We start from the raw sequence: 21,443 nt of genomic DNA on the forward strand, positions 1-21,443 counted from the left end.
GCCGCCAATTTTTTGCAACAATATTGTTATAGGGGGATCGTGCAGTGCTGCCAAACTGGATGTGCGCGCATTTCAATAGTGATGACTGGACGGTGCATATTATACCATTGCGAATGCTTGAGCCATGTGCTCCACTGCTTGCGTTTCATTTGACACTGATATACCTACCATATAGGATAGATTCAAGAGCTCTCTTCGAAATGTTTATGCCTATTGGCTGGAGTGTATTAAAACTTGTGAATAAGATATGACTCTATATTTTCTGTCTCTCGGGACAGGAAGTTTGACTGAAGTATGTAAACTTTGAGCTCATAGAAGATAGACGTTGTGACCTCTCAAATTGAAATGCTGTGCCACTGCTTTAGGAAATTTCTTTGCTGTGTCTCTGCAATGACCATTTAATCTAACATTAACAGGCTGTCCTGTTTCACCAATGCACTGCTTGTGCCAAAGTGAACATTCGACTGAGTCACGTCAAATCAAGCAATCAATAAATTACTTTCTGCAGTCTCCATCTAATGTATGCACAGTCATCGAAAAATTAAACACCAACGAGAAATTAGGAAGAGGAATAGACCCTGCGACTGATAACTCAAGGCACTATTTTGGACCACTAATTATAATGGTCAAGAAAGATGGTTTAGGTCTCCAAATAAACATGCACGCCAATTTCATACAGACATTAAAGGGGCCCTACAACCCTTTTTCAGTGTGGTCAGAAAACTAGGCTTGTGCAATAGTAAATTTTAGGTTCGAAGCGAAGTCGAAGCGAATAGTGATTTTGGTAGAATAATTTCGAATCAAATTCGAATAGTGTATATCACATACTATAAAGAAAAACGAGCATATTTGTCATGACCAACCTGCGCAACGTTTTTTTTTTTTAATTGTAACAAGGCATGTGCAAATGTCATTCTTTTTGGTTCAAAGAAAGTGGAAGCAACTATGAATAGTAGCAGGATTTGGCTTTCGGTAGAATGCAAGTGATAACCTGTAAAATATGTTACGTTTTGAAATTTATTATACTTAGAGCATATAAGCCGGTATAACAAGTTTTTAAACTTAGAAAATGATGAATCGATGTGAGGGAAATATGTTCATTTAACCTGAAAATGGGGCTTCGCGGCAGTGCGGATTTTTCCTGGAAAGGTGTATTCACGGTATAGCACTCCTCCACTGCAGTGAAACCACCTTTACAGAAGCTTACAAAGGGACAGTACGGATTTTTCCTGGAAAGGTGTATTCACCGTACAGCACCCCTCCCCTGCAGTGAAACCACCTTTACAGGGGGGGGGGGTTACAAGCGGACTAATATACACCTGAATGACATAATGCAGCGCTAAAAACACACACACCACAAAGTAAGGAACACAAACCGAGGGACAGGCGCTACTCACAACTTTAATGAAGACTACAAGATTGTGGCACATAATACACATTATGTCATTCAGCAAGGCATTACTATGTCATTCAGCAAGCACCAACTCGCCCAACAACACGTTCTTCTGTAATATACACCTATTCGTTCATTTCGAATACTTCAAAATTTTTAATAATTTAAATTCGAATCGAAGCGAATTCGAATACTGTATTATTCGTTCGAATATTCGAAGTGCTCGAATATTCGCACAAGCCTACAGAAAACGCTGATCGGTGGTGGAGGCTCCTGAGAACACGTGAGCCAAACATAACAGCTCAGCACGTAGCCTGGAATTTACAATTAATTGTCAAAGTCAGCTAGAAATCGTTCCCTCTTCTCCCTAAAAATGATGCCATATACCCAAATGACCGTGCCCTATACCCAAATTCACGGCCATCGGCTGATTTGAGCATTGTGGGCTTCAAGTTACCGTGGCCGCCGCGGGAAGCCGCCACGTGCTTCTACGTCCGCTCTCTATCACACTGAAAGTAAGCCACGCGTTCAAAGAGAAAACAAAGAAAAAGTGCTCAAGGTCATGATGCGCACGTGACGTTTCTTCTTTCCCCCGTGACATCCCTCCCTGCTTAGCTTCCAGCACACTCGAGACGAGAGAAAGCAATTACAGCGTGCAACAAATCTCTGCAACTCCGCGCATATTTGACGGATCCTAAACAGTTTTGCAACCGCCGATTCGTCAGGCAATAAACTCCTTCAATGAATAAGAAGAGAGGAAACAGCGCTAAACGCGGGACGGAGAAGAAGAACGACAGACACTTGTGTCTGTCGTTCTTCTTTCCGTCCCGCGTTTAGCGCTGTTTGCTCTCTTCTTAATCATGTACCAACCAGCCCAGTTAAGCGCACTCCTTTAATGAAGCTATTCGATGGTTACTTGTAAAGTGTAGCAGGGCTCCTTTAAGTGTACTGGTGGAGAAAAAAATGAAGGAATGAATTTTAGTTAACCCTAACTAGTTTTATATCAATTGTCCATGATTGTACCTGTGTGGATCTATTTCTGGCTCACTACTTGGGAAGCAGGGCATGAATAAGACTGTATTATGATTACTATAATGTGACAACTACATTACAAGCTGTTTAAGTCATATATACTGCACTGCATGATGAAAAACTTGTTGCAATAGACAAGTTATATTATCACAATCAATTACATTTTTGAAGTACGTATTTATCAAAAAGAGCTCCCAAACGCGGAACCATTTTTAAACAAGCACTAATATTCCACAAAATCTATTGCTGACAGAAACAACTGGGTGAAATTTTAAGTGAACTGACAACTCCTCCACAGAGTAGGCCAATGGTAAAAGGTTATATAAGAGAGCTACAATGCCTCATTTCTTACTTAAGCTGAAAGAGTAGCAGATCAAAAATTTCAGCATCAGCTACGTTCAAGGTATTGCACACTTATTACTTGCCAAGCAGTATCTCACAAAACATGGCTGAACATTATGAGTAAAAATGGTCACTAAATGCAGTTACATAACCTAGTAGTACTAGCTAGCACCTGCAGCACTTGAAGGAAGCAGTTGGCCTACAGTTCTGCTGTGAGACTGCTCTCATTGTCAAATATTGTACCTTTCAATATTAGACACTGTATTTTTTTGTTGTTTTTTTGTTTGCATGTAGGCAACTACAAAAATGCCTGATAACCAGGCAGTAAAAAAAATGGTTAAAGGAAAGAGGAAAAAAGAGTCAGTTGCCAACCACAATGCCAGCACTTGAAAACCTGTGAATTTTTTCAGTCTGCTGCTTAAAACATATTGGAACAGTGCAAATGAACAACACATGCAGGACAAGAGAGGAAACCGGAGAAGCACTTACTCTCAACTAGGCTAACCCATAGAAAACAGGAATACATATACGTTACATGCAAAAAAACTGATCAAAATGCATAAACAACAGCACAAGTCTCCCTTCAGCCACCTTTATTACTTTCTTTAAACATGGTGTAATCAAAGCTTGTGGATGCAATCAGCACCTTTTTAAACAATATGAACAGTTTCAACTGTACTAATCTCATGTATTGATTCCTATGTTTATAAATAATAAGCATTTCTGCAAACCGGACCAAGTACCTATACTGGCGGTAGTGCATCGACACATGCACAGACACATGCACGTAATCATTTTTGCTAAGTGACAAAGCATGCTCTCTTAACACTTTCGTGACCGCACCTATTCCCATCGATAGTATGTTATCGATGACTTCAAGTTCAAGTTTTGGCACTCTCTGAGCGGTTCTGGACAGCTAACGCAATACAAAGGGTAAAATAGCATGTTCTTTATCAGATTTGTTTGCGAGTTTCTTTTTTCCACCGCGGGAAGATTTTTAAAGCTCATTCGCAGTCAGTAGGTGAGCGCTCGTTGCTTCGACTTCGCGTCGACATCGCTCGCGGGTGCTCCACAGAAACGGTGAATTTCGACGGATTCCAATTAATCTGAGCGGGAATCTCTGGATGATGGTAGCAGCACAGACACGGAAGACGACTTCGATTCGCTAGGCTTCAGTATACAGACGTCGAAAGTGCGTCAAACGTCCCCGGAACATCAGCAGCTATGCACCAGTAAGTTTCGCCTTCTCCTCAGGTCGTTTTATCGCTGCCGCGCGTCGACGTAAACGTATCGGGTGTGTTCTTAAAATAACAGCTCTTACCTGCAAGGTGTTAATTCATTCGGGGGGAGCATTTGGCGCGGCTGCAGAAAGAGCGCAGTTCTCGGCGCTCGGAAGACGGCGCGGAGTGGACTTCGATCCAACGCTCCGGTGCGCTGCGCGGCGGCATCTTCGTGTGGTTTTTCACCGCAAAAGTCGTCTGAGAGATATGCAACCACACAGATAAGTATGCGTGGATGCATACTTTCATGCGTGGATGCTACTTTCGAAAGCCAACATACAGTGAGAGGGAGGATCCATGGAGGTAGGTTACTGAAGAGAAGATGAGCAAGTTCGTCGCACTCCATGTGTACATGATAATCGTTGAAGTCCCGCGCTTGCATTGGTGTTGGTGTCAACGACACATATTTCAAGGCTTCTTGAGTGTCTCTGATCTGAAGACGACCGTCGCATCCACGAGAAGCTTCACCACGTGTCTTCTCCATTGCAACACATGAACGATTCTTCTACGCTATTTTTTAACCCGTCGGAACCTTTCAAAGGATGAGAAAAATGCTGAAATCTGAAGGTCGGTATGGTATTTGGCAGTATATGAGGGAGAAAGGTCAAATGAGCGTACAATTATGGATTTTGCAGATTTGGAACAGGCTACACTGTTCATTTCAACGGATACACAGGAAAATTGAAAAATACCAGAACTGCAAACTATGCTAGGAAAGTTGAACAGAAAAAAAATTTTTTTTCCTGAAACATGCGCAGCCAGCCTTTGTTTCACCGCGTCGAACCTGCATCACGCGGTGGCATGATAGGCACTAGTGCCTCCATTCTTGTATTATGTATATAATCTTTGTACTTACAGAGCTTATATTTCACTATTATTCTACGAGGGCTTTGCAGTCAAAACGTATACTTCGATTTTTAAAATGTTAAACCTTTGCAGATAGCATTGATGTTTTTATTCATCTTTTTTTTCTTTTGATGCATTTTTCTTTGAGAATTTTTTTATTATATTCAAAATAAATACGTTCATTGGAATTAATACTGATCGAAAGATCAATTCTTCCTCTATCATTTGATACCCTACACTTTAGCATCAATTCTTTTCTGTGGCAGGAAAAAAATATTTCCTAGACTAGCCAAAAACAACCGATTTCTCCGCGGTCATGAAAGCATTAATCAAGCAATGAGGCACTGGTGCATCTGGCCTACGTATACATGTGAACAAACCCTGTAACAACATGTAAACAAACCCTCGCATCCGTCAGGAGGCGCAGTTTTTGGTGCCATTTTTAAATGGCTTCAAGCACTCCTACGGGCTTACCAATGCATGGAATTGCTCCTCCGAGTGTGTATTATTTTTAGTAATTAAATAAAAAAATTGTTTTTTTGGTCGACTTACCCTACCATACCCCCCAAAGCATACTCTGCATCACCTTCCAGTTCCCCAAAGCCAGCTTCCCCACAATGCAGCAGAGGTATTATGCGATCAATCATGTGCAATGTATAGTGGTGGCCCATTTCCAAGAATGAAAATGGGCCACTAAAGCAGGACATAAAGCGTTCCTTAATTACAAAAACATGGTCCAAATGTTTCCTGTCAACACAAGCGTCGAGACGCCTAATAAGCATACTGGCAATGCATTTAGAGCTATTTTGGACGTGACTACGGCGATTTGGACTCTTGAGAGCAGTAAAAAGGCATGCATTAGTCTTTCCAGACTAGCCACTTTTTCAAATGATTTCGCAACCCCCAGGAAGTTACAAAAAATCAGACATTTACTGTAGCGCCAAGCCAAAGCCATCATGCAGCTCTAGTAGTTCCTACTGTAACAAATGTGATCTGCACTTAGTTCTCAAACAGCTTATGTCAATGCATCACTGGGAACATGAGAAGCACAGATGGATTGGAAAAACCCATCTTTAAAAACGTTTGTTCAGATGAGCTCAAAATTCATCAATAGTTACGCAAGGAACCTGGACTATAATTGCTTGAATCTCATCAGCAAAGTGCAAAATTGTCCTTGGCACATTACATGAAACAGCGAGTAACTAGACGAGAGACAAGAAGAGGGGTGCACAGGTCATGCGCTTAGTGAACTTAGTTTTAAGTGACCATTTAACTGCTTATTTCTGGCAACTGGTACAAATCTGCAAAGCCTAGCAATGCAGCCTGTAATCATAACACTACACACTGTGCCAAGAACAGTGCAGTCGTACACTTCATAATTACTCATTTTACGACTCTTTCATCAACGGCATCTTACGACAACATTTAAAAAAATTTATGATGAACCAATCCTGGCTGCTATACAAGAATGTGTTTGCTAGGCTTTGGGACATGATTATTTATTACACTAAGCTGCACTGTGTGATATAAGTTACGCTGTCCTTACTATTGCCTCAGCCAACTAGCTTTTGAGGTGGCGCTTCCTCAATGACCAGTGCCAAACTTCACCAAGCTTTCTGCTCAAAAGTGCTCTTGCCATTGGCCAGCTCTCCACTAATGTCCTGAATCAAGATTTGTTAGAATTTTTGGTTTAGTGTAAGGCATTTTTATGAATACAGGCTTAGTTCGAAAACCCGCGCTTACGATCGCAGACACTGCACCAGAGGTGCAGTCCAAAAAAGCGAGCTGTATAAAGCACTTACTGTCATGGGGGAAGAATGTAAGACTCCCCTTACAAAAGACACGAGTTTGATACACATATGGTTGTACCATACCTCCATGGTTCTTTTTTTTGCAACTGTGTAGACTACACAATTTTGGGACTGACTCACAAAACAGTACACACTCAAGAAATAGAGAAACATCACCTTTCAAGAAACGCTGCGCACCATCCAAACACTCTGGAGAGAGCTCGTTGTCTCCAAAGGAACCCAGCAGCTCAGAGACAAGAATGTCTGCTTTTTCAGGAGCCTCAAAATCACGCATATCACATGACACCACAGTCACTAGGTCCTTCCATAACTCAGCCTTTTGTGTAAGTAACCTGCATGCACATGAGACAGGAGTCTTTTCACTTCACAAGTTTTTTCACTCGTTGAATTATGATGAAAACTTCAGCCAAAACATCATTTGTAAGACAGTTTTAAAGACTGTGTGCAAAAGCATCTTAATTCAGAAAATATACACACATTCCCCCACTCTAGTTGTTTTTTTTTTAACAATGGTTAGCCTTACTCCTATTGGTACCTGTACTTATGCTTTAGAGTATGCGCTTCAGAAAGCACATACAAGGCAGAATGGTGAATTAAACCAAATACGGGAATCCAGTTACTCACTACACAGCTTTAATGCAGATGGCCATCCTGCTGTGAAAAGCTGCCAGCATCAACTGACCAATCATCATTCAAGGAAGCCTGCCTTACAAATTTTCGCATGTGATCACTTTCACGCAACATGTATTACCTAGTTAACAATACTAACCACATGCTGGTTATATTTGTCGAAATTTCTCTTGCTTAAGGTTATTCTTATATAAAATGCGAATTAGGAGTAAAATAGAATATTCTTCATCCATCTGGGACCCGCATTCTGAAACCATTATTCAATCATTTGAACCAATCAAAAACAATACCGCGTTTCATTTTTAGCAATTATAACCACACATGAAGCATAGCTTACATAAAAACTGCTCCTTATTACTTTCTCTGCTCTCAGTTCAACTTGGTGAGTGCTTTTGACTAGCTTTATTTCCACAATTCTTATATGCATGAAACCTTATATCACCTCCAACCTATGTTTCACCTCACACTGATCATTGCCATAAGGTTGGAATTAATGTCACACTAGAATCCATTATGAGCAATTTATTCCCAGGAATTTTCGGGAATGAAGCCACCTTCCCAACGCAGTCATAGCAATCAAACACAACACAACATTTCGTTCAGTTATTGCAGACATCATCGCTCCTGGCTTGAATTAACAAATCATGTTATTTGTGTAGACTTTACACATTCCCTTTTTTAACACCTTGGTTGAGGATACAATAAAATTTACAAAAAAAAAGGAGCACATGCATGACTGAAGTCACACTGCATGTGACACGGTTCAACCACGTTTAGACGCTTCACAATGTGGACACTGCTAATACCAGCCTACTTTGATTATTCTGCAAACTAGCTCAGTAAGAAACAAATATTAACAATCGTTTTTGAATTGCCAAAAGCTGTGTTGAAATGAAGTTGATTAACCGCTGTATTCTAGAACGTCCCTCCACTTAGCGGTACGCCTCAACATGAGAAAGTCAATGGCAAATCTGCCCCTCCGCAGACATGGTTGCTGTGCATGAGCAACAGTTGGCACCAATTCTTGAGAAACACGTCATCACTTTCAGTTGAGCAGCGGTGCTGTGTTCAGGTCTGAAGGGTGAAATTCGAGTAGATACTTCTTTGAGAATACAGCGGTAAGCCTAGTGGCACTTTCATCCTTTCCTCAACATCTAGTTGACACGTGTAGCAGCATAGTGCTGCTTGTATGGTCATATCGAAAACTTGCCATCAGCCAGCAAACCGTTTGTGGTACACTACTGCAGGAAGCTTGGCAGTAGTATCTTTCCTTATGAAAATGCACATTTTTGCACACTCTGTAAGTAGCTGGAATCAGTTGCATGCAATGCACTGCTGCATATGCATTGCCAAAGCGAAGTGTATTGTAGGAATTTGTGCAAGTTCTGTGTTGTTGCCGATAGTCTCATACCATTAGAAGTAAAATTTGTTGCATTGTTAACCGTGGCAGACCAAACTTAGAGACACTGAGGAGAGAAATTAGTTCATGCTAATAGCAATTACCCTTTCACAATACACTCAAACCTCTTATAACAAAGTCACATCTGCTCCGAAAATAACTTCGTTATATCCGAAAAATTATATAAACGTTTATTTGTAACACTGTAGCTATGACAAGCCTATTCTTAATTTACTTCGTCATAACCGATAATTCGTGCTGTCGAGGTTTGAATGTACTAATAATGCCACTCTTGCCACAAGAAGATCCTGGGAGGTCAGAAAAAGCCCCAAAAGAAAAGACTGGTGGGGACACAGCCTTAGAAATTCCTGCCCCAGCTCACTGTGACATCAGATCCTGACAGCGTCTGCTAAGGCCTATACAAATGTTTATTGGTAAAAATAAATTACATTGCATCCTAAGGGAGCCAGAGACATAACATGCAAGTTTTGGGAACTTTCACTGAGCCAACATGGCCAAAAATGCCAAAAGATGGTACTCTGAAACTTCATGATGTCACACCAGTGTGCTAGTGTATTGGCTTTGCCACCCATCATTTTTTAATGCAACATTTAGAGTTCACATAGAATTTATCAGTTTAAACTGATTTAGTGTTCATCTTTAATGTCCCTTTAATGAGAAGAATGGTCTGTTATATGTATCTGAAAACATATTGTATGCAGATCCATTATAACAGGCATGTACTATCGCCGTCAAATGAAACACGAACAGCGGAGCGCGTGGCTAGAGTATTCGCAACGGTATACTAGTACACGCCATCCAGTCATCACTACTGAAAGGCGTGCACATCCGGTTGGCAGCACAGCACGATCCCCTATAGTGTGATATACTGTGCAGAAAATAAAGAAGAAAAGAAAACAAAAGCTAAATTACTACAGTTGACGGCGTGTGCTGTAGCACAGCTTGCAACCTCATGATCAAGAGAGAGATACTTATGTAGTACTCGGCTTGTGCACCACATTCATGCTTTCAGTCGCGCTGTGCTACCAAACCGGATGTGCGTGCCTGTCAATGGTGATGACTGGATGGCACGCACTGTGCCATTGCATTGCCATTGATAATGGTTGGGGCAGGCGCTTTGCTGTTCGCGTTTCATTTGACGCCGATTGCACTGTGTGATGTAACATTTGCTAGCAAAGAGGTAAAAAAAACATGAAACTCACGTGAGCACTGCGTTGGGGTTCTTTTCAATTGCATAGACCCGAACCTTCTGGCCAGCTGACTCAGCAGCATGCAGTGCTGCTCACAAGCGGACCTCTCCAGCACCCAGAACCATGAGGATGCTGTAGGCGGTGCCGAAAAGGTAAAAAGCATTGTTTGCATGAGCATCAGCTAAACCTCAATACAACAAAATTGAAAAGATTGACACTTCACTATTACATCAGACTCCTATACAGGGGTTTTTTTTTAAACAATAGATTTTTATAAAAATGCTATGATAATGAAGCCCTTGTCGTCTTTGCAAACGAACTCTACAACAGGACGGGAAAACTTGCTGCACCTAAAGCTGCATACAAATGAATAATTAGCAAAAGTTCGTTAATTAACATTTAGACTATTAACTTTAGGGCCATTGTTTATATAGAAGAGTAGTAGGGCATGACAATTTATGACATGTCCATTTTTTAAAAATTGCAAAAAAACACGTAGTTTAAGATAATAATCACCGAAACTCAAGGCCGCGATCGAGGTGATACCGAAACTGTGTGCACCGGATGTGCAGGAAATCTGTCAGCCCGGTTACGTCAGAACGGAAGCTCACGTGACAATTTAAAAAAAAAAAGGCACGTTGCAGCAGAATATGGTCTGCAATAATAGCAAGTCATCCCAAATACCCAAATGGGACCGCTTATTCTTTGCGTTTGGTGTGCAGTGCTTATTCGTTTCTTTCGCACTGCACCCAAGAAAACCACAATTTCCACTTTTTCATTCACTGTACAGCTTAAAACTAGGCGGCGGCCACTGCGGCGCTACTTCTCTCAGACAAGCACACGAGTTCTTTGCACTTCTTTCGAGTTTAAGAAGAAACGGATAAGTACTACACACCAAACGCTAAAAATAGCGGCCTTTTTGTACTTGCAGAGTACAAAAACGGCGGTCGAGTGGGTACACATGACCCCAGTTTTACCACACAGTAGGTCACTAAAGGGGCAGCTTTCATTAGTCTCCATTGCTCGCAGATCATTTGCCACCGCCGGCGCACAGCACACGTTTTTCCACTAGTGTGGCTGGCCCTTAACATGTTTGTTTGTGGGTAATTAGAACTTAATTTAATCTCTTCCACTTTAATATAAAAGTAGGGATGTGCGAATATTCGAAATTTCGAATATTTTTCGAATACTGTTTGCTATTCGATTCGATTCGCACTGGAATTTTACTATTCGAACATCCCAAAAACAAATACAGTCAATGTCCAAATGAAAGTTACCCCTTCAGATTTTCAATATTGCTTCACCTCATCACACCCCGGTATTGCGGCAAAAGCTGCCTTCAAGCTCCATTACGGTAGAACTTAGCCAAGACACAGTCAACGTCCGATTGTGAGCGGTCCCTAGATTTTCATATGCTTCAACTCATCACACCCCGGTATTGCGGCAAAGCTGTCTTTCAAGCTCCGTTACGGTCGAACTTTGCCAAGAGAAAGTCAACATTCGATTGAAAGTGGTCGTTAGATTTTCAATATGCTTCACCTCATTACACCCCAGTATGGCGGCAAAGCTGCCTTTCAAGCTCCCCTACGGTCGCAAATGTACTACTAACTCAAGAAAATGCTGGTTCCAACATGGAAATGAAAGATGTGGCAGAGGTGGGGGCTCAATTAATGCTGTTTTGGACCTGAAGTTTGGGCGAGAAGTCCGAAAAAACAGAAGCCGAAGCTTTTTAGCATCCAAATTTCAGATGTTCTTATATATCGACGTCTACGAGGCAGATTGGAACTCCGGACTTGAAGGGAGCACACCCTTGTCCGCCACATCAGTTGGGCTTCCACAGAAGTTGAAAGAGGAGGAGGGGCTGAGGAAATGGCATCTTTGCCTATCACTTGTAAAGTGTTGTTTGGCAACACTTTGTTGCACCAAATCATGTACATAAATGAATTCAGCCTCTACATTGCCTCATCCTGATAGGACAACTATGAAACACCACCCCGCCAGTGCTTCCTCAACCTAGCGAAAGGAACACTTTCATGTTGCTATCTCATAAGAATATGCTTAGGAATCCTCTCCAACTTTTTTTCCGCAATTTCACTTCGAAGTATTCGAGAAACATTCTAGAAATATTCGAGAAATATCGAAAAATATTTGATTCGATTCGCACTCCCACTCATATTCGAATTCGCTTCGCACCGAGAATTTGCTATTCGCACAGCTCTATATAAAATTAAGAGTTTCAAAATACCATTTGCAGTCGTATTATCCCATTTCAGGTGAAAACACGATCGTATCAACCAAATGAAAATACATTCCTTCTATGGGGTGTTATTGGGCAAATAAAAAAATATGCATTAAAAAAATGTACTATACAGAATAATATCAAGGAGATTCTACTGTATGCAATATATGAATGGTCCATACACAAAAGTTTCAGAGGAATATGGAGGCTTAAAGCGATGAGAAGTTGTGCAACAAGGAATATCAATGATATAAATATTTTGTTGATAGGGCCCTGCAACACTTTTTCAGCATGGTCAGAAAACGCTGCCGATCGGTAGTTGAGGCTCTTGAGAACACGCAAGCCAAACATCATAGCGCAGCACGCGGCTTGGGATTTACAATACATTCTCAGTCAGCTAAAAATTGCTTCCTCTTTTCTCGACAAATGATGCTATTTAATCAAAACCACTGCATCATTGACTCAAGTTCCACGCCACTGGCTGATTTGAACATGCCCGCGCTCAGTAATTACTGCGCCCGCTGCAGAAGGCCAGCATTTGCCCGCATACGCAACCGCACTGAAAGTACGTCAGGCGTTCGAAGAAAAAAAAAAGTGCTCAAGGTCATGAAGCGCACTTGACATACCTTCTTCCCCCGTGCCATCATCACTCGCTGCTTATATTCCACCGCTTTCATCGGCACGAGAGAAGAGAGAAAGCAATCACAGCGTGCGACAAATCTTTCTAACTCCACTTGTACTGGACGGATTCTAAAAATTTTTGCGGCGGTCGATTCGTGAGGCAATAAGCTCTTTTAATGAAGCCATTCGATGGCTACTTGGAAAAGTGTTGCAGGGAACCTTGAAGGAGACTTTTCTTCAGAGCAACACCTGCTTAGTTGCTGCCCTGGCAAATACAAGTCTTCTTGTTCAAACAAAGGCTGCAGCAACATTTCCTGCACGACTAATGCTGGTTGGAAGTAATTCATGTGTGTATGTCATATACAGAGATATATGTGTGTCTTAAAATTCGTAATTCAGTAACACACAAAAAAAAATGGATGTGAAAAAAGAAACCATGTCAAATTGGGACACCTAACGTGGCAGGAAAACTGATATTCGATTTTCAGACACTCACATTTCTTTGTCCTTGCCAACTTGGCACCTTTGTCCATGAGAGCAAGGTACATGGCCTGTAAGATAATGCCAGTTAGTTGCATTAATTTGCACAAATGTAAATGTAATAACTGGTACAAGCAATGAACTGCCATGTCACGACAGTTGGTTACCGGATTTGTAATTTTCCACTTTGACTGACGTTCAAACTACGCAAATAAATGAGGACAGGACGAAAGAGCGAGCAAGACATCTTGGGCGTCCGTCGCGTCTGCTTATTCCATCCGCCTGTCCTCGTTTTTTCGCACAGTTTTAACCTCGGTCAAAGTATGAACCAACTAGCCCGCAAGAACCTCCTACTATAGCTTCCACTGAGCACCAGATTTCCATTATAAGAAGAAATGAAGAAGAAAGATCCAGTTTTAATTACAATAAACGGTTTAAGATCGATTAAATTCAGAGATTGCAATTCCAGAACCACAATCCAATTATGTGGCATGCCATAGCGAGAGACTAGGCAAAAATTTTCACCGTCTGGGACTTCCTTAACGTGCACCTAAACCTAAAGTACATAGGAATTTTTGCATTTTGTCCCCATCGAAACGCGGCTGCCAAGGCTGGGACTGAAAAAAAAAAAAAAAAATCACTCTGGGCTACTGTGGCAGGTGTGTTTCACAGATGGCCTAAGAGAGTAGAATTTAAAGAAACCTATAGCATCACTCCAAATAGACAACAGATTGCAAATACCTAACCTCGAAATGACTTGAAATACCCAACTCAAAATGACCACAACTAGATTATTATCGGGAATACTGATAAGTGCAGTGATGCGATCGACCGACGCCACTTCGGTGCAGCTTCTGGAGTAGCTAAAATCTCGCTTTGGAGCAGCATAACAATCTTTTGGAGCAGTTACCAAGCAAACACTTTCTAACACAAATATTTGTCTCTAAGCTTGATCAGTTGTACATGTTTAACAAAATCGATACATGCACAAATAGATGCATCTCTACTTAGAATACCCCAAAAGATTAAATTACGTTACTGCTTGTCGCTGTTCTGCGGACAGCCCTAAGTTTATTTGGAGCTGTGACCTCAGGCCACCTTGCATTTTCCCAGAATACACCTCATATTTGTGAATGAATATGACTTTCCCTGATGCTTCAGTTACAGTACTGGAAGCACAATCCATAAAATTTCTATCACTCTGTTTACTATCCAGAAAGACTATTCTGATGACGTTCGTACTGTCAGAACAACCTAGGGCTCCGCTGCATGGTGAAGTGACTGTGATTTTGCTTTATGGAGACAATCGTGAGGATGCTGGTTCATGGACGGTCGATAAAATACAGGGTTTAATACTTGGTCCTTGATGCCCGAAATATAATCTGTGCTCCATGAAATTTGTGGTAATGCGAGCCTTCGTATTTAACTTCAGCAAGTTTTCAAACACAAACTGTTGTTTGTGTTTGTTGTTTGTGTTCGGCGTTTGTGGTGTCCTGACTTCTTTCTTGTGTCCGTGTTTGCACGCCCTGTCTTTTTAGAACAAACTGTAGCTGCGGTCGAGAAACAGAACAGATGCCTGAATGCTGGGACACCATGCTTTCTCAGCAAAATCGCACAGTCCACTGCAGCGAGTGATATTGTTTATAAAGTCCGGTGACTTTAAACGCAACTTGTAAATTAAGCACCCTGCACGAACTTTTATGGAAGTATATCACAACAAATAGTACAACCTTTTTTTTGTAAAAAAAGCTAACTATAACGAAATGGTCTATTCTCAAGCACACACAAGTACTGCTCAATGTAGCTTGGTCCACAGCAGTTAGAAGCTATTTTACTGAGCTTAATAATGTAATACAGTATGGTCTAGTAGTAGTAGAAAACTTCATGTGCACAGTATGGGTCAGTTCAAATTGTTTGGCAGGGTTGTACCTAGCAACTACTTCAGCTACATAGTATACACGTCAGTATGCACCAATGACCACTCGAAATTACAGTGGTAGGTGAAGTATGGTTTGCAAGCATGTTCAGTCTTCTTTTTCTCCGAAAGACTGCAAAACGATGTCTTGGCGCATGCTCGGCACAAATTATGGGATTTTTGCACAAATGTAGCGGAATGTAGCAGGTTTCACCTATTGGCGCAGTTTGGCGCAATTGGCGCAGCTATCACATCACTGTAAGTGGTTTACATTTTTAAAATGTACAGTGCTGTACAATTCTGTGTAGAGCATGCAAGTGGCCCACTTTGTTCTGCAGGGTAATGCCTAGCGGTGGCTGTTGGTCTGAGATTATGCCTTTGTGAGCATGCGAAGCCTAATAAGCATCTAGGCTTGTTTTTACTAGTGGTGACATTGATAAGCACCTTGATTACGCTAACATACATTGGGGCTTCATGGTGCTATAGCTCTCACTGCACCACAATGCAATGGATTGATGCTTATGGGTTGATAATGCATATCCGATCCTTTAGCAATAAATGGAGCACACAAAGTGAAAACAGCATTCTGGGCAAGTTGGTAAACCATTACTTCAGAACAATTGCGCAACAAAAAAAAGAGAGAGAGAGAGACACCGACAACGCTGTGTTTGAGGGAGCATTTCTTTTCCACTACATGTTAAGGATCTATAAAAAAAAACAGGAATTCAGCAAAGTTGTTAGATAGAAATACCTAGACTCTCAGTAAACGAAAATCCCTTAAACGGAATTGCTGCTTAAATGGAACAAGTGCTCCTACTGTGATTAGTTTCGTACCTGAATAATGCAACCCTCTTCATTTATCAGTAAGTGGAACTCCTGTTAAAGGGACCGACACCTGTCCAGAATATGAAATGACTCCACTGATGTAAAGATTGTCCGTTGCACTGACTCAAACCAACCCGCTTTTTTTCGTGCGAGATGAATTTATATTTTTCATTCTTAATTGAAAGTCGCGGGAAATGACTTGTGGCGCCTCTGGCGGCAAAAACATGGACGATCCGATGAAGACGGCCACGTGACCGTTGATTGCTGTACGCAGTCGACGATTTTTTTGTTAGTATTGAAATATTGTTCGTTTCTTTATATTAAAAGGTATTAGTCCATAATAATGTACATATAGGCCTGCGTTAGTAGTATGCATTAAAGTGGCGCTTCCTTCGCGTGACGTAATGATCCCATGCTCGTCAGCGCGTCTTGAGCAACTTTTCAGCGTGCTCATGCAACCGTGCACACAGTTACCAGGTCGCTAAGATTTTGGAGCGACAGAGTTTTGCTGCCTACACTTCGTCTCAGAAATGACGCGCGCTGCTACTCGGTGCGGCCGTGCATATGCACAGTTACGTTTTCGATTACTTGGCTTGGCTCGTGTATCGAGAGAGTAACGACGCCGGGAGAAGCCATCCATGAAACAGGCGCAGGCAACCTTGGGCGCAGGCGCACACAATGCTGTACAAATACCGGGAAGGTGTATAAAGCCACACATCTCATTGTGACAGCTTGCTATTTTCTAAAATGGTTGGAAAGCTCAAAATAAAGGTGGTTAAGCATAGTTACAGTAACTCCTGCGAAAGCAGAACAACGACAGCTTTCACAAGGGCTAGCGGCATCGCTATCAATTCTCAGCGTTGCTGGAGCAAGCCTTCATGCGTGTTTGGAGCCTTTCAGATCGAAAAATACTGCTTATAAAATAACTACGGGCTTTTCGGATAAACCACTGCAGCTACAAACGCTACGAAGGGTGAGCTTCGTGTCGCGCCGTAAAAAACTGGGTCGAGAAAAATCAGTTGTCGGTCCCTTTAAATGGAACACATTTTCTTGGTCCCTTCAGGTTCTGTTTAACGAGAGGCTACTGTATGCACAGTTATTCTAGTGACTTGAGTTATTTTATTGGCTGTTGACATTATCTGAAGTGGGTGAAAGCATGTCGTTTATTCATACCAGGTGATGTGAAGTGCAGGTCATCAGCCTGCACATTAGCAACCAGGAGAAAGTGGTTTAAACCTGAGGTTTTTTGCCATACATGTACGGCGGTGGTTTTCTGTCCAGCAAGGTCTTTGCCATACACGTACGTTTTCGACCCTCCATTTGAAATTTCGCACTACGAGGTAAGTACTAGGAGGTGCTGCCACCTCCTAGGACTTACAAGAAGCGTTTGAAATTTGACTGTGCTACCTTCTTGCCGAGATAAACAACTGATTTCTAGCTTCAGCGCATCACGCGGTGTGCAGCAACGCCGATGGGCAGCGCCCTTTCGTGGTTTCGGTTTCGCCGCGTGATCGCAACAAAGGTGCAAGAAACTTGATTTTCTATTTTTTTTATCAGCACTCCCTTGCAGGGGTAGCATAAGTTTAGTATTTCCATCTTTATTGGTGCAGCTTTTAGCTTGTTTATCACGGACGCTCATGAGGCATTCTTGCTCTCCTTGTTTACTGAGTGTACTCTGCCCAAGGCAGCCATAAGCAGAGGAAATGCCGTGTGTGTGCCAACACAGCTCTGCTCCAGAAGGAGAACAGACACGCATTTTATGTGTGCAGACTGCTATAAGGTGCTGTGCATAGACCCATGCTTAAAAGAATACCATGCTCTGAAATACTATTGAACATTTTGCAATTCTGAGTGATGATGACACCAAAATACTGTTCCCAATTTTTTTTTTTACAATTTTTTCTCTACTTTGCACATTTTGTACATTCAAAATTTGCACTATAGTAATTTGACCATCTGAAAAAAAGTTTTTTTTTTCAACAAAAATTCGACCCTAAAAGGGTTAAATATTGTTGAAGTACAGAGGAACCTCATCAATTTGAATTCTGCAGGAACCAGAAATTTCTTTGAATAAAAAGTAGTTTTGAACCTCAGGGAGAGAGCCCCTTTAAATACAGCACCTGATCACCTGAGCCAAGCTACTAATTGTGCACTGCCTGCCCAATCTCTGTGCAAGCTGGAACAGCAGGTAGGTATCATCAGTTGGGGGTTGCTGATTAGATGTGAGCATGCGTGCAGCAATGGAGGCAGGGTGCGGGACAGTAAGCACATCTCCTCCACTTGGCCACTTGTAGGGGGAAGTGGTTATTGTTAGGAAAAGAAGATGTGGAGGTATTTCCCACATTCCAAAAGGCAGCATGGCTCACAGAGAAGTGAGTGGGACAATAGAAGAAAGGATGGAAGAGGTCATTTGAATTTGAACCAACATGCGAAGCAGGAGTCTGTGACCTCAGCCAACCAAGAGGCAAAAGTCACATCAACTCGTGACTGCCACAGAGAGAGAGAGAGAGAGAGTGATTGTGGTTTGAGGTTAGGAAAGACACTGATTTCTGCAATCCATAAAGGAGCACTGTGCAGCATTGTGGGGGCGGGAAAAAAGTGAAAGATAAAAGAGAGAGAGGAAAGGAAAGGCTACATTCTTAAGATGAGGACCTACATTACCGAGTACCAGATTGGGGTACCTTTCTTCCTTTTAGAAAAATCAGTGCATACCCAGCAGCACTGGGAATCAAACTCAGTACCTCCCACATTGCACGTGGACCCACTATTACTTGACCACCATTGCGACTGCTGCCATGCAGCTCTCGCGCTGTAGGCAAGTGCACCAGAATGAAGGGAGCAAGGGAGAGAGGCAAGGAGCAAGGACCTTGGAATGTACGCATGAACATTTAAAGGACTTTAGACAAAGATGTGAAGCACAACTAATACGCACAAACGGTAATGTTACCATTAGTACGCGTGCCAGGTATGGCACAGTTTCAAACTATGACCATTTTTTATCAGCCACTTAGATGCGACAACATGTTCATTTTGGTACAGAGCCTCGGTTATTTATTTGGAATCGTGCAACAAAACTGCCAGCATCAAGCATGATGAGCCTAGTTGGTGTTTTTCATGTCTTTGACCCATATGATTGCAGACCAAAAGACTTCAAAATTTCCAGTCATGCACTCACAATTCAGGCCTGAAAGGGCTAAACAAGTAAATGTAAGGTGTATAAAATGCTCTCAAATACACACAGTAAAATGTGTTCTCACCCTCTGATACTCTGTGTACTTCACTGGATCCTTTTCAAAAATTTCATATGTCACTGACTCCAGGTTGTCCATCAGGGGCTAGAATTAAAATCAAGCAAAGACACCTAAACACCAAGGCAAGTTCAACTTTCTTTGTTAAATTATGGCATACTTCATATGAACCCAACCTAGTAATAAATACCTCAACACATAGCTAATTTCTTCACAAAAACAATTTTAATAATTAGCACTAATTACTGTCAGAATTTCCACGAATTCAGCACACTTATTCAAAAAGGGTCTCATGGTAAGGCTTGAATTCCTATCAAGTGTTCATGTTTACGCAGAACCAAATGTTGCGTAAGACGTCAATAAGAATGAACACCATCTTTTTAGACTAACAGCATAAATCAATGTTGTGTTTGTGCCTCCTTTTAGTATTTAGTGTCCAGAGCTTGTGGCACACATGAATGCAATATGCGATCAGTCTGCTGGTGACACACGTAAGTGCCACGTAAAAACTCTGTGTCTCCGCTTTGGAAACGGGAATACTGAGGACGCACTTCAAAGTCGGCAAGGCATGGGCATTGAAGTTCATGAAAAGGGCTGGCTTGATGATGACAAGTGAACACACATAGTCAGCCCAACAACAGCTTAAAGGGGTCATGAACCACTTTTCCAAGTAATGATCTAATGGCCTCAGTATCGGAGTGTACTGCCTCCCGAATCGATTGCCTCAAAAATTTCTCGAATCCGTCAAGAATCAGCGGAGTTACGGGGGTTTGGCGCACGCTCCCAGCGCTTTCTCTCTTTTCTCGTGCCGACGAGCGCACTGGAAGCTAGACAGGGAGGGATGGCATGGGGGAAAGAAGTTACGCCAGCGCGCGTCATGAAACGCGATCGCTCTCCCGCTGTGATTCGCTTGCGCGAGTGCGGCTACCGTGTACTGAGGAGAGCGCCGGCAAGTGACGGCACCCCGCGGCAAGAAGCGCATCTGATCCGAACGCCGCTCTCGATTTACGTCGGCTATCGGCCAATAAGCGTGCTATGTCTCTGCGACGTACAGCGGACAGACGCCCCGCCCACTGACGAGAGTGAGAACCGGCCTCTGTTTGAAAAGAGGGTGCCTGGGGAAACGGCAACTTCGCGCTCCGCTTGTGGCCATTACGCGGCGCGCACGACTGTAATATTTGGCAGAGCAGTTCATAGCCGTGTCAGCTTTCCGCAGGATGTGTTTTTTCAATCAGCCCAAGGGGTGCTTCATGACCCCTTTAAAATAATTTCTATTACTGAATGGGCTTGCACATTCTTGTTTCTTTTTTCTTTTCTTCTTCCTTCCTTTTTTTTTTTCACGATTTTGAAGGCTCGACCTACATTCGAGTCAACTTACAATCACATAAATATGGTATGTATTATAATTTGCAGAGCAATTCTGCAATCAGGCACGACAGAAGAGTCACACGAACATAAAACTGCAATTACCCGGACACAGTAAAATATCACCAGGGTTGCCCTGTAAGCTAATCTGGTTTCCCAACAATTGTTCCAGCATCAATATTTTCTTTATCGGGAAGCTACCGCCGATATTCATACCGACCAAAGGTAATTAAAATTTTTGCTTTCTGATATCAGAAAGCAAAAGCAAAGGAATATCCCACCTGAAGTGGTGTTTGCAGATAGTCTTCAAACCCTTTGGAAAATTCACTCAAGGGGTCATCTGGAGGCTGTGTCTGAAAAAAAAGAAAACACAAAGGTAAAGCACGTGATGGACTACAGTGGCGCCACTTTTGAAGAGCATAATCAAGCACCAGGATGAAAAACTAGTAATGCACAAATAAAAAGTTCCAATAGTTCAGGTAAAAGCCACCCGCCACGGTGGTCTAGTGGTTATGGTGCTCAACTGCTGACCCGAAGGTCGCAGGATCAAATCTCGGCCATGGTGGCCACATTTTCGATGGAGGCAAAAATGCTTGAGGCCCATGTAATTAGATTTAGGTGCAGGTTGAATAACCCCAGATGGTTGAAATTTCGGGAGCCCTCCACTACGGCAGATCTCATAATGATATCGTAGTTTTGGGACATACAGCCCCAACAATTATTACTATTATTCAGGTAAAGGCATAAAAAAATTCCGAGCCCTTCCACTACTGTGAAGATGGAAGCCAGTGAAGCTGTGACTATGG

At 42.2% G+C, this 21,443-nt stretch overlaps 1 protein-coding gene across 1 annotated transcript in view; it reads right to left on the minus strand.

Annotated features, from left to right (window-relative positions):
- The window catches only part of LOC119378807 (protein arginine N-methyltransferase 5-like), a gene marked incomplete at its 5' end in the record, with an annotated part of 54,004 nt that extends 33,014 nt beyond the window's left edge, over positions 1 to 20,990 (minus strand). The window contains 6 exon segments of the mRNA XM_049411824.1: positions 6,861 to 7,036; positions 9,957 to 10,076; positions 10,997 to 11,027; positions 13,328 to 13,355; positions 19,282 to 19,359; positions 20,919 to 20,990. Coding sequence (XP_049267781.1) covers positions 6,861 to 7,036; positions 9,957 to 10,076; positions 10,997 to 11,027; positions 13,328 to 13,355; positions 19,282 to 19,359; positions 20,919 to 20,990 — 505 coding nt within the window.
- Positions 20,991 to 21,443: the final 453 nt, after the last annotated feature.

The sequence above is a fragment of the Rhipicephalus sanguineus genome, unplaced genomic scaffold (genome assembly GCF_013339695.2).
Source record: "Rhipicephalus sanguineus isolate Rsan-2018 unplaced genomic scaffold, BIME_Rsan_1.4 Seq989, whole genome shotgun sequence".
Classification (NCBI taxonomy): domain Eukaryota; kingdom Metazoa; phylum Arthropoda; class Arachnida; order Ixodida; family Ixodidae; genus Rhipicephalus; species Rhipicephalus sanguineus.